General features: G+C 32.0%; 1 protein-coding gene across 1 annotated transcript; it reads right to left on the reverse strand.

The window, feature by feature from the left end:
- Positions 1 to 604: 604 nt before the first annotated feature.
- Positions 605 to 12,089, reverse strand: LOC122523600 (ras-related protein Rab-3). Its single transcript, XM_043645456.1, has 4 exons — positions 11,810 to 12,089; positions 3,843 to 4,064; positions 2,969 to 3,259; positions 605 to 807 (listed from the first exon to the last, which is right to left on the reverse strand). The coding sequence occupies exons 2-4, from the start codon at positions 4,062 to 4,064 to the stop codon at positions 652 to 654; spliced, it is 669 nt and encodes a 222-aa protein (XP_043501391.1). The 5' UTR covers positions 11,810 to 12,089; the 3' UTR covers positions 605 to 651.
- Between the last annotated feature and the right edge of the window lie 1,086 nt (positions 12,090 to 13,175).

Here is a 13,175-nt window from a genome sequence, read left to right on the forward strand (position 1 = left end):
TATATTTATATATCCCATTGGTGGTTTTTCTTTTCTTTTCTTTTCTTTTCTTTACTTTTCTTTCCCTCTTTCTTTTTCATTTCCATTTTCATTTTCATTTTCATTTTCATTTTCTTTTTTCTTCGCGTCGAGAAAGATAGAGAAGGGAAAAAGAATAAAAAAATGACGGCTAACCGAACGACGAGAGATCATTTAATAATAACGATAATAATAGTAGTAATAATAATAATAATAATAATAATATTTAAATATAATATTTAATAATAACAAACACAAAAGGAACGACGAAGAAGGTAAGACTAGCTAGAGCCAGCGTAACGCGCGAAAAGCACGATTTTTCTCCTCCCTTTCTCTCTTTCTTTCTCTCTCTCTCTTTCTCTCATAAACATGCACTCACGCATACACTCACGGATTCTCTCTCTCTCTCTCTCTCTTTTTCCCTCTTTCTTTCTCTTTCTCTCTCTCTCTCTTTCTTTCTCTTTCTTTCTTTCTTTCTTTCTCTCTCTCTCTCTCTCTTCTCTTTCTCACACTTTTCTCCTCATTTTCTTTTTTCTTCTCTCACACTTTCTCTCTTTCGCTCTCTCTCTCTTTCTCTTTCTCTCTCTCTCTCGCTCTCGCTCTCTGTCATCATCATTCGCTTTCTATCTCTTCTTAGCAATTGCAGTTAGTGTTCGATGGGTTGGTCGGCTGATCGGTAAGTCGTTGACCTTTGGCCTGGCCCGTACCACCTGCCATCAATGTTGGATCATTGTCCAACGATTCGCTCATCTTGTCGCATATTATGTCAACCAGTTGTTCGAAGACCGCCTGTTAAAAAAAATTATCATTTCTTTTTTTATCGTACATAAAATAAATATATAAATAATAATATATATAATAAATATATATAAAATTATTATATATTATATTATTATTTATATTATATAAATTTTTTTTTTTTTTTTTTATTCATTACAGAACATACAATCAATTCTCGACGAGAATTATAAGTACTTTAGGCTAGCGTGATGTAATAACATGAAATGTAAATAAATAAGATATACAATGGTGAATGTAGATATAATACATTAAACTCAAATAATATTACGATGTTTTAAATTATTCAAATCTTGTTTTAAGGTCAGAAGAGTAGAACCTTTTTAGTCTTTGTACTAGTTCATTTGTTTCCAGTAAATTTTTTGCTAAAGGGTTGGGATGTTTGGCTAAACGGGAGTTGTAGCGTTCACTGAAGCTAACAATTTCTTCTTTTATAATATAATAAATAAATAAATAAATAATTTTCTATCTCTCTTTATTATGTAAAATATAATAAGAAGAAATAAAAAGATATACGGATTGTTTCGTCTGTGTGTGTGTGTGTGTGTGGGTTATACTACGATTATAATACCCCATACTGTATATTTAATATTTTAATCTTATAATTAATTTTTACTCGATCCCATCTAACACTTTCAAGTTCTGTGTATTATAATCAATGAATCAGTATTAAGTAAATATAGGAAAAGAAGAGGAAAAAGAACAAATTCGTTGCCGATGTATTAACAGTCCCGTGAAAGTCCTCATTAGCTCGAGATATAATTGATTTACAGTCGCTTTATGTTAGTTGCGACCTAATTAATAGCAGCGAGCTCATTAAAATAAGTAAAAGGGAGGGGCAAAGTTAGCATAATTTCGAAAGAAAGTTTCAAGATGAGTATGGTGTAAAACTGGATATCATGTAAAGAGAGAGACTCTTTCCTTAAACAGTCATTAATTTTTGAAAAAGTGATCGTAAAATCACTATATAAAACTGTTTGGTTACTTTTCTTCGGGTACTATAAATCACTTAGATAGTAAAAAAAAAGAAGACTAATGAATAACAGTCGTTAATAATAACAAAGTGTAGTTTAATGAATCCGTCGAAATCGTAAAAAGAATCTTATGGGTTTTTCGCGTTGAAAATATTGCGTATTTATTTATGAAGTCGTAAAAAAGAATGATGGAAAAAGTGTAACGAATAAATAATAACGAAGTATCTTTTCGAGAAGATTATTATGAATCGTAATTTATTATTTAACGTTTACGTGGAGAATTAACGGAACTCGATAAAGAATATGAAATAAATACCTTACTTCGATAAAAAAAAAGAAAAAAAAGGGTGGGTGAGGGGGCATCCTTTTCTCGTGTAAGGGAAAAAAGAAAATGAAAAAGACAAAAAATGGCGGAGTCGGCGCGCAGACAGCAGAGAACTGTTATCGATCGGTACCCTTCGATCGGATATTTCTCCCGCGTGGAAGTCTGATTAATAGGCGTGCACGTTTAGCAGTCGAGGACAATGGATCGATGGTAATGGAAAGTTCGGTACACATCGGTTCACTCGAATGTGTACGCCCACGGGGAACAAGTAAAGCAACTATAATACATAGACAGACACATCGACAAGGAACGTCATCTGTGACTTTATGCAAGCCTCTTCCTTTATCCATTAACGAGATTAATTAATATCCTTCCAACTTTGTTTACTTTGTTTATATATTTTTGTTTTTTTTTTTGCTTTCCCTTTTTTCTTCTCGCATTTCTCTCCTCAATTATCTAACATTTGCTAAAGTTTAAATTTAAGTATATTAAAAACTAACGTAAGATTCGAAAAGTTTTCTCCTTTTATTAAATAGAACGAGAAAAAGAAAAAAGAAATATTTCCCAATGATGTTAATTAATAGTTCCCAATTCGTTATACGATTTAATCAGATTTCTTAGTCGCGCCCGTCCATTAAATTGAATGACCTCGTTATCGAACTCGATATTTTTTTCAGAGATGGAATAATAATTAATACAGAGAGAGATTAGTTTTTATTTTTCCCAATATAAGATGATGATGATGATAATGCAAAAAATAATCTAACGAGGATTAATTTGATGAAAAATACTAAATAAAAATGACGTCGACCTAATGTTATCTTATTTGTTTGCGTTAATCGTCGATATGTACCTTCACTTGGATGTTCTCCTTAGCAGATGTCTCGAAAAATTGGACGCCTAATTGATCTGCCAATTGTTTACCCCTTTCAAAGCTGATCACCCTCTCGTCCTCCATGTCGCACTTGTTGCCCACGAGGATTACCTGGGCATTGTCCCACGAGTAGGTCTTTATCTGCGTCACCCAGTCTTGAACCGAATTGAACGATTCCTCGTTCGTGATGTCATACATCAAAATGAAGCCCATTGCACCTCTGTAATAGGCCGTTGTGATCGTTCTGTATCTTTCTTGACCAGCCGTGTCCTAAAACAATGTTTGCAATTAATATCATTAAAACTCATAACTTACAATTAGCCATTTGTTGGAAACAATTTTATTCGACGAATTGTAGGAGTTTTATTTTAATTCTATAATCTCGAAACTTTATTTATATTTAATAAATGGTTCATATAAAAAAGTTTGTATTATTGTATATAGTTATATTGTTTTATTAATTAACTCGAATCGTTTGAAAAGAAATAACGAACGTCAGTTGAACCGTTTGATCGCTGTGGTAGCTTTTATAATTATGTTTCTCTCACGATATTTAGTTATATTTATATTTAGTATATCTCGCGGAAATGAATAAATTGTTCATTTTAAAGAAAGATATATATGTATCGAGATATAACATCGTATACGACGGATACGCGTAGCGGTTTTGAAAGCATCGATGATATGCAAGGTGTATGCAACTCATGTGTATTTGTACGTGTATATACACTTGCTTACGTATATATGTATATATATATATACCTATTTACATGTACAACGGAAATAATATACACATATTCTAATGCAGAGTATATTACGTTTACCTGTACAACGACATAGCGATTATACTGACCCAGATTTGTAGCTTGACCCTTTTATCGTTTCTGAAGACGGTTTTCACTTTAAAGTCGATTCCCACGGTCGACACGAAGGCCGAGGTGAAAGAATCGTCCGCATAACGGAAGAGAAATGACGTTTTACCGACCGACGAATTGCCGATTATTAGAAGTTTGAACATGTAATCGAAGTTCTGATCCGCGGCATCCTTTTGCCACTTTGGATCTTGGCTCGCCATCTGAAAATAAAAGAAATTAAATATTAATTACACGATTATTAATATAGTTCGAGTCATTTTACAGAATCTGATAGAATCGATTATATATAACGTGTCATATTTTAAATAAATATCGAGTTGAACGATAATCAATTGACTTTAATCGCATTGTTTTACGTATGCTAATTTGAAACGGTGTTAAATAGTTGCGAAATAATGTCGTTGAAAGGAATAAAAGGTAGACGCAACAGATGAGTTTAAAACAGAATACTCTTCGATGGAATCTACGATCTATTACTACCTATCGTTTAACACGTTGACCGGGTATGTAACACCTACGATAAGCTCGATGGGAAATTCTCCGTGTTCTCTCTAGGATCACTATTGTTTCTCATTCCATTGAATCTTTTATAATGTTCAACTTACAATGCATATCGGTACATGATCGCTGGCTTTCTTTATCAACTCAAACAATATAGATCTTAACATCTTTTGATCATGAACTATGATTTCAAAGGAATACATATTCCAATTCGTTGAGTTTCGAGACAGCATGTATAATAAGTTTAATATAAAGTTGATATATCGAGTTGATATAGGATAATAGATATATAAGTTTGCAGTAAATATGTACACACAGGACATAAATACAAAAATAATAAGATATAATACTTCGAGTACTAACATAAAATACGTTGAAAAATACCTTCGAGTCAAAGATTTGTTTTGTTCATTTTTACTTAGCAACATTGTTGAAAATTTTAACAAGGGAAAAAGAGAGAGAAATGATTTTAAGGTACGTAATTTCTACACAACGCCAACGAAGATTCTTTTTAATGAGCTACCGGATAGCTTCGACAGAAAAGCTAAGAATAGAAAACGATTTTCCCTCTGGTTTGCGTTTATTTCCCGAAGGAACCGTGACCCGATGTGTTTCTCTCTTTCCACGACCTCGATGCCAAAACAGGACCAAGGACGTTCTCTCTCTCTCTCTCTTTCCCTTTTTTTCTCTAAGGAAATCGATCGTTAAATATAATGTTTTAAATAATTTATAAAATAATCATTTGTGGTTTTAGATGATCAATTTTCACGAACCTTAAGTTATCTTATCTTTTATAAAATCCGAATATATTTCTATATAATTATTGTTAAAATTGTATGAAATATTTAGTAAAAATGTATAAGGAACTTGCGTATGTTTTTTTATCTTTTTTAATATTTCTCTAACGCACTTCACTTTTGATATAATTGAAGAAGAAAACTGAGAATAAGAATAAATGAAGCTTAGATAGATAGATAGATAAATAGATAGATAGATAGGGATATTGTGATACCACCGGACGTTGGTTAGGCGAAGTAATCTCGACAATGGACATCATTCGGGCCATCCGCGTACGTAAAACCAAAACGGAGTCCTTAATGGGCGATGTTTTGGACGAGCCCTTCTGATGTCCTTTGACCATCACCGTTCTCCACCAACACCAACACCACCAGCACCACTATCAACCAACCACCACTTTCACGATTTTCTCGTCCCCTTTTTATTTTCAACGATAGTCTACTATACGAACTGATCCCAATAACGTTGAGAAAAATTTCTCGAGCTCGACAGATCCAAGACAAACACGTATCATCACGCCCTTATTTTCCTTGCTTCCATTCTTCCTCCTTTTCTTTTCTCTCTCTCTCTCTCTCTGTCTCTCTCTTTTCTTTCTTTTTTCCTTTTTTCTTATTTTACTTTTATTTTCTACTCTTCTTTTTCGCCTCAATGCTCTCCGTCTTTTCACAAATCCGTGAATATATAGTATATATATTCTTACTTCATATATATGAATAGATAGGTAGGATAGATGTAGATAAAAGTAATGTATATTTTATATATATATATAAAATGTGCGTGTGTGTATGTGTGTGTACAACAATAGACACGTATTCGAGCTCACGACGACGTGGCGACTTCTGCGGTTTCCTTATTCCCCGTCATTCGTTTTGGCCACGGATCTTTTTGTAGCAAGACGATATCGTTCTTTCCTTCCTTCATTCATTCCTTCATTCGTTCGTTCATTCGTTCGTTCGTTCGTTTGTTCATAGACACAACAACTTGCTTAATAAATATGTACAAGCCTTTATTTTTCGTTACTCACAGGTGCATGTTATCTGTCGCATTTCTACATGCACTAGGTGTTCTAGTTTATTTTTAATCTTTTTCTTTTTTTACTATTATTATTATTATTATTCGACCAGTCGTTAAAATCTTTTAATTTGTTTTTATATCGGATTGCTCGACAAAAAAAAACGGTTTTGATTTATTAATATATAAGATACCCGAGTGTGTTATGGTCCGGTTGGTAATATGACCACCCAGAGATGAGTTTTTGGCAAATGACAATTTATGGATACTGAACAGAGTTTTCTTATAGAGGGAACATTTGTTTCTGATGGCTATATAATTGGAGAAAAAAGTTTTTCTTTAATATTTGAAGTTTTAATCCAAAACTCTGACAGGGCAACTCTTAGCTCAACCGTAACACCTCTCATCTTATTTGATTTACATTTGTAATATACATAAATTTGTTTTCAAAATTAACATTAACTTTTACGAGCAATCCAATAATTTTGTATCAAGTTGTTCGGGAAGTTTCAGCCGATTTTTTTTTTTTTTTTTGGAGAAATATGAATCGAATATATATATATATATTTATTATTCGGCATAAACTTTTCGGGTAACTTAATACTTATATTATACATTAGGTTGGCTGGAAAATTTTAGCCAATTTTAAGAAACACAAAAGTTGTCTATAGATTATTAAATCGATATAAATTTATCTGGCAATTCAATACAATGTTTGGATTTTTCTAATTCAACGTAATTTTTATTGAAAATTTTTTATATAAATAAATAATTAATTATTTGTTAAAATATTCATATATATATATGGAGATACATATAAAATATATAATACATGTGTATATGATGCGTGCATTGGAACGGTCTAGTATACCTAGTAACCTAGTTTTGCGTAATCTTTCGCAAGGAAAATCCATTCATACGCTATCGTTGACCACTTCCATTTCTTCGATGACGTTTAACTTCCTATTTTTCATTCTACTGTTCGTACACTAGTTAGAGCCGAAACGTATTCAATAGCAACGTACATATGTATATATTTAACTATAGAGATAACAGGTGAAAATTCTCGTATACATATATGCAATATAAATACATTTATAACGGCACTTATTAAAATTATATAATTATTTTTAATTATATTTTATATTAAATTAAATATATATATATATAGATAATGTGTACATAAATGATTAGAAATACAGAATAACGAGGAAAAAGTAATAACAATTACGTTAAAAATATTTCATAAAAATAATTAATTCCATAATAATGATAACCGGATTGTTTTGCCATTAATCGAGTTAGTGGAATGAAATAAAAAATAAAAAAATAAAAAAATAAAAAAAAAAGGAAAATATTTATGTTAGATGTCGTAACGGTGAGTATATAAATACTACCAGTTGCATAAGTTTCAAGTTAATAGGAAAATTTTGCAGAGATAATAAAACTACATCGATTTATCATACACTTGACACTTGTGCAGACGTTCTTAGAACTAACGACTTTTTCTTTAAACTAGAAATTAATAGAAGGAAGTTCTCGTTAAATAGAGAAAATGAAATACGTTTTTACGAAGGTCTCCCTTTTTAAATTGGCAATTACGATTGCCTTGATAAAATGACGTTGGTTGTCCTGACGTTGGCTCTATCGATCCATCAGCTTTCGACGTTTCGTTTGAACTCTCTTTCTCTCTCTCTCTCTTCAGATTACGAAAAAAAAGGTTTTATTCCTTTTTCTTTTTTTTTTCTTTTTCTTTTTCTTTTTTTCTCGAACGACAAAAGAACAATTCGTTGTCTGAGACAGCCGACGTCGGTGATCACGATCACTATAAATAAACGATCGCAGAAGGGGGTGAACAGACGATGACGACGACAACGACGACGACTATGGACAAGTTTTTAGATCAGTAGAAGGGGTTTATCGATCGTAGTACACTCGAACGACAGTACAGTTACTTCTAAGATACCGTTCAAGATTCTTTCAACTATAAAACACCCTTCTTATCCATTCCGTCTTCGAGTTTTACTATACATACTATTTGCTAACGTCACAAAGGAATTTTCAATGAGATTCATTCCTAAGAAAAGAAAAATCCAATACAATGTAATCGGATTTATTATACATGTAGACATTAACATTAACATTATCATTGAGCTTTTACTTATAGGAATTATTCAATTATTTATAGTTTGATCGTTGGGTGTTCTTTTTTGTTTTTGTTTTTTTATGGAAAATGATTTATCAAACGTATCATTCGTTAACTTTTCTTAAGAAAAAAAAAAGGGATCCGAGATTTGTTATTTGAAATACTAAATATTTTAGAATCGTTTGATTTCTTTTATAGTTCGATGGTTAGATTTTGTTTTTAATGTCAAATTCTTTACTGATATAATTTATACATGCTTATTTGTTTGGACATTATAAAAGAATCGTCGATGAGTTTTTTTCTCTCTCTTCTAAGAAATGAAAAATAGAAAGTAATCGGATTTATTATTCAAGTTGATTATTATTATTATTATCATAGAATTTGATCAATCGGAATTATTTATCATTTTGGAAAAAACTTCATTTGTTAGATTTTATTTATCATATAAAATGATTTACTATACACGTTACTTGATAGCGTTACAAAAGAATTTTCAATGGGATTTTTTTCAAGAATAAGAAAAATCCCATAATACGAAGTAATCAAATCTTTTTTATTTTAGTCGATTAACGTGAGCATAAAATTTTACCGCTTAGAATTATTCAAATTTTTATGATACATTCGTTAGATTTTTTTTCAATGGGAATATTTCATGATTTAAATTTTTCTTTTTTTGTATACGGATAAGAGGAAGGTAGAGTCCATGATAAAGGTTCGCTCGCGCAAACAGGATCGTATGTTAAAATGGAACGATCGTAGAAACGAGGACAAGGTCCATGATAATGATAACGTCCGTATAAATATGTCATTCTGACCTACGTTTGTAATGATGATATCCTTTCTCAATTTCAATGATGTTAATCAAATTTAAGAAAACAAAAATACACACACACACACGTATATAGAATATATTATATGCATGGGTTGTTAATTGAACGATATTATAAGTAAATAGCAACAACAAAAAAATGATGTTTCTTTAAATTTCTTTCTTCAAACACGTAATCTTATACATAGTAATAATAATGTGAATAAAACATACAACATAGAAGTATATTCGTTTAGTTTTGGGCATGATTTTAACGAAGAAAATGATCTTTTTTTTAATCAAACCCATAAGCTTATTTCCACAAAGACGTATTTCCGTGATCCAATTTACTGAGTTCAAAAGTCTCTTGAAACTAATGTAATTTCTTATCACTGCAAGAAGGAAAAGAGGGAGAGAGAGGACCGAAAAAGTTTTTTTATTAATACTCCTACCCCAAGTTTGTTCACGTCTAAACGTTATCGTCAGTGTTATCTTCATTCATGAACCAGTTAATTAAGTCTTAAAATTAATCGCATCTATGCAATAATTACTAAACACTCGATAAATAATTATCTACAACGTGTAAATATAAATTCGAATGGAATCATTTAACTGAATTTTTTCAACGTCTAATTAAAATGAATATATAAACGAGACTCCGTATGTTTATCTACATATTCATATCATATACATGTATAAACATTTGCGTTAGAAGGAAGTATTTTATGATAATGAGCAAATTATACGAGACGCGTATGAGCGTACTTTTAATTAAAAGGCATTGTTCGAATCTTTAACGATAAATCGTTTTAACATTCGATAAGTAGATAGATGACAAATTCCCGATAACCATAATATTATTGAGATACTTTAAATTTCCTCGAATTATTTGAGAAAGTTAATTATTATTAATTAAAAGTAATAATCATTTCAAAATGTTTAATACTAATAAATAATATATCTAACGATTAGTGATTCACAATCACTTTCCCATTAATACACTTAATACTCTTTTCAAAACTAATCAATATTTTCTTTGTTATAATAAAAAATAGTATAAATAAATCATTTTGAATAATTTTTAAACAATTCATCCTTACTTCCAATAATGCTATATTTATACGTAAAGAAAGATACATGTATATAAGTATAGATACGTGTATAGACGTGTATATACAGTTTAACTGTATACATGTCAGTAGTGAAGCTCGTTGATTCGTAAGGGGTAGGAAGGTATGAAATATTTTTGGAAGATCGATTCTCATCCCCCTGCCGGGCCATACTACCCATACGGTTTCGATTTCAGTAGTCTGTGGAAGCACCGGCGAAAGATGGAGCCTCCGTATAGGTTCGAGTGTGACACCTAATTTTGGTTTAATAATGTAATATAACAAATAAAACAAAAACAATAAAACCGATATATATATCAAGGAATGAATGAAAGAATGAGAGAAATAGAAATAGAAAAACGTTGATATGGATTATAATAAGAAGTCAACGAAATTCTACTAATTTCTTTCGTCTTAAACAATTAATTGTAACGTTGTGATTAAACTTCTTATGTAACATTTAATTAAATATCAAACAATTTGATGAGACGTCATAAAAATACTGTCATATTAAATCTACTGTCAAATTAACGAGTATACGATCGATCAGCTGATGACAAGTAAGTACGTAAGTAAATATAAGTTCGTCGTACCCGTTAAATGGCGACGGTGTTAAAAGTGAAACGAAGAAGAATTGAAGAAAGGAAGGAAGGAAAGAAGGAGGAACGATGTAAGAAAAAAAAGAAAACAAAAGAAAGTTAAAAAGAAGGAGAGGGTCTTAGATTATCCGGAGTTATAATTACAAGGGCGACCTTCCTACCTGGTTACGGAAAGCAGGCCAACAGGAAACGGACTTTATCGAGTTTTGCCCTTTTTTCCTATTTGAATCTCGACTAGCAATGACATCGTGGAAAAAAAGAATAAAATTCAAATTCAAATACGTATAACGTAACTCTAATCGAAAGTTTCTAATCATGCGAAGAGATTGCATTTTCTAACACGTTTATCATGCTCTCTCTCTCTTTCTCTCTCTCTCTCTCTCTCTCTACCTCGTCCGTGCTGTTACTGGCAAGTAACAAACATGGACGCCACGTAGGAGACGGAAAGAGAAGGAGGAGAAGGAAAACACGGGGTCATTTTTGTTCTAAACGAACGAACAGATAAACGTACCCGCAGCATTTAATAGTTTCGAATAATAAAAGAGGAAACGAGTAGGGAAATGAGAAAAGAGGGAAACGGAAAGAGATACAAAAGGGAAGGAAAGAAAGAAAGAAACAAAGAGACAGATAGATAGATAGATAGATAGATAGATAGATAGATAAATAGACAGACAGAAAGATAGAAAGAGAAGGGGAAGATAGAGATAAAAAGAGAAAGAGAGAGAAGGGAGTAAGAGAGAGAGAGAGAGAGAGAGAATGAGGGAAATCAATAAGCACGCCTATCGACAAGCCTTTCCTTCAAACACAAAATAAGTCATTTCGATAGCAAAATTCTCTCCTTCCGCATCATTCTCTTGAATTCATTGTATAAGAAAAAAAAAAAAAAAAAAAAGAAAAGAAGAAAAAGAAGAAGACAAAAAATTAAAAGAATGATAACGTATACATACACTGTAGTATTATAATCAGCTCGTACCTTTTACGAAGACGATGTATCCTTGAACACGGCACACGGGGCTGCTGCTCTGACGTCAAGGATTCAGCAGGCTACCGTATTTGCACTTAGTTTCACCACTTTACTTAAAGAGAAAGACAACGAATCTCGATGATGATTCGCTCGATCTATTCGAGGGAGGGCCGATGTATCTCTCGACAATCAGCCCTTTTGCACGCGCTCTATCTATCTGTCCGTCTGTCCGTCCGTCCGTCTGTCTGTCTATCTCTCTCTCTCTCTCTCTCTCTCTCCCTCTCCCTTTTCTTTTTTCTTCTTTTTTATTATTTTCTTACTTGCCTTCTATTTATCTTCTTCTTCTTTCTCCTTCTTCCTCTTTTCTATCTGACAGTTATTATATCAACGCTGTCAGTGCTTCCCCCTTTTTTTTCTTTCTTTTCTATTTCTTTTATCTTTCTCTCTCTCTCTCTCTCTCTCTTCTCTCTCTTTCTCTTTCTCTTTCTCGTTCTCTCTCGTTTCTTTTTTTTTTTTAGTTTGTTCTCTTTCTCGATTTTTTTTTCTCTTTCGATATGTGTGCGTGCGACCCTTTCTTTCGCGACGATTATAAAGAGAGACTCTGGACTAGGACTGGCCTCGGGAAAGAACCTCGCGCCACTATAGCCTACTATAGCTAAAATATCGACCATTTCGTCGTGAAACCCCCGCCCGTTCGCGTTCCAATCCACTCGCGTTTTCGCGCCTGCGCTACCGGCAACCCGACTGGCATCAATATAACTACGAATGGTGGTGCCGCTTTCCTCTTTGCTCTTCTTACACACTTCGAGGGAAGTTCGACACTTGTTGATCCAAATACTCTTTCTCTCTCTATCGTTTTATCTTTCATTCTCACTTTGCTTTTCCCTCTTTCTCTTTTTCTCTCTTTCTCTCTCCCTCTCTCTCTCTCTCTCTCTCTCTCTCTCTCACTCTCTCACTCTCTCACTCTGTCTCTCTGTCTCTGTCTCTCTCTCTCTCTTAAATTTGAGACAGTAATTATGAAAATATAATTTTGTTTATATATATTTAATTTCTTTGTTTTAATTATTATTATTATTATTATTATTATTATTATTATTATTATTATTATTATTATTATTATTATTATTATTATAATTACATGACACAAGAAATATCGCAACGTTACATTAACGTAACGTGAACAGTTTACTTCACTTACTTCATACTTTTTAATAATATTTTCATTAGATTGCAGAAAGAATGATCGAAAGGTCAATTAACTTTCTTAATTATTCATTCATGAAATAATTCATGATATTTGTTTAATCGACTTCTCGTCAAAATCATTTGTCGTAATTTGTAGTGAAATTAATAACGAGAGAATTGTTAATTTATA

The sequence above is a fragment of the Polistes fuscatus genome, unplaced genomic scaffold (assembly GCF_010416935.1).
Source record: "Polistes fuscatus isolate 324 unplaced genomic scaffold, CU_Pfus_HIC Scaffold6, whole genome shotgun sequence".
NCBI classification, from domain to species: domain Eukaryota; kingdom Metazoa; phylum Arthropoda; class Insecta; order Hymenoptera; family Vespidae; genus Polistes; species Polistes fuscatus.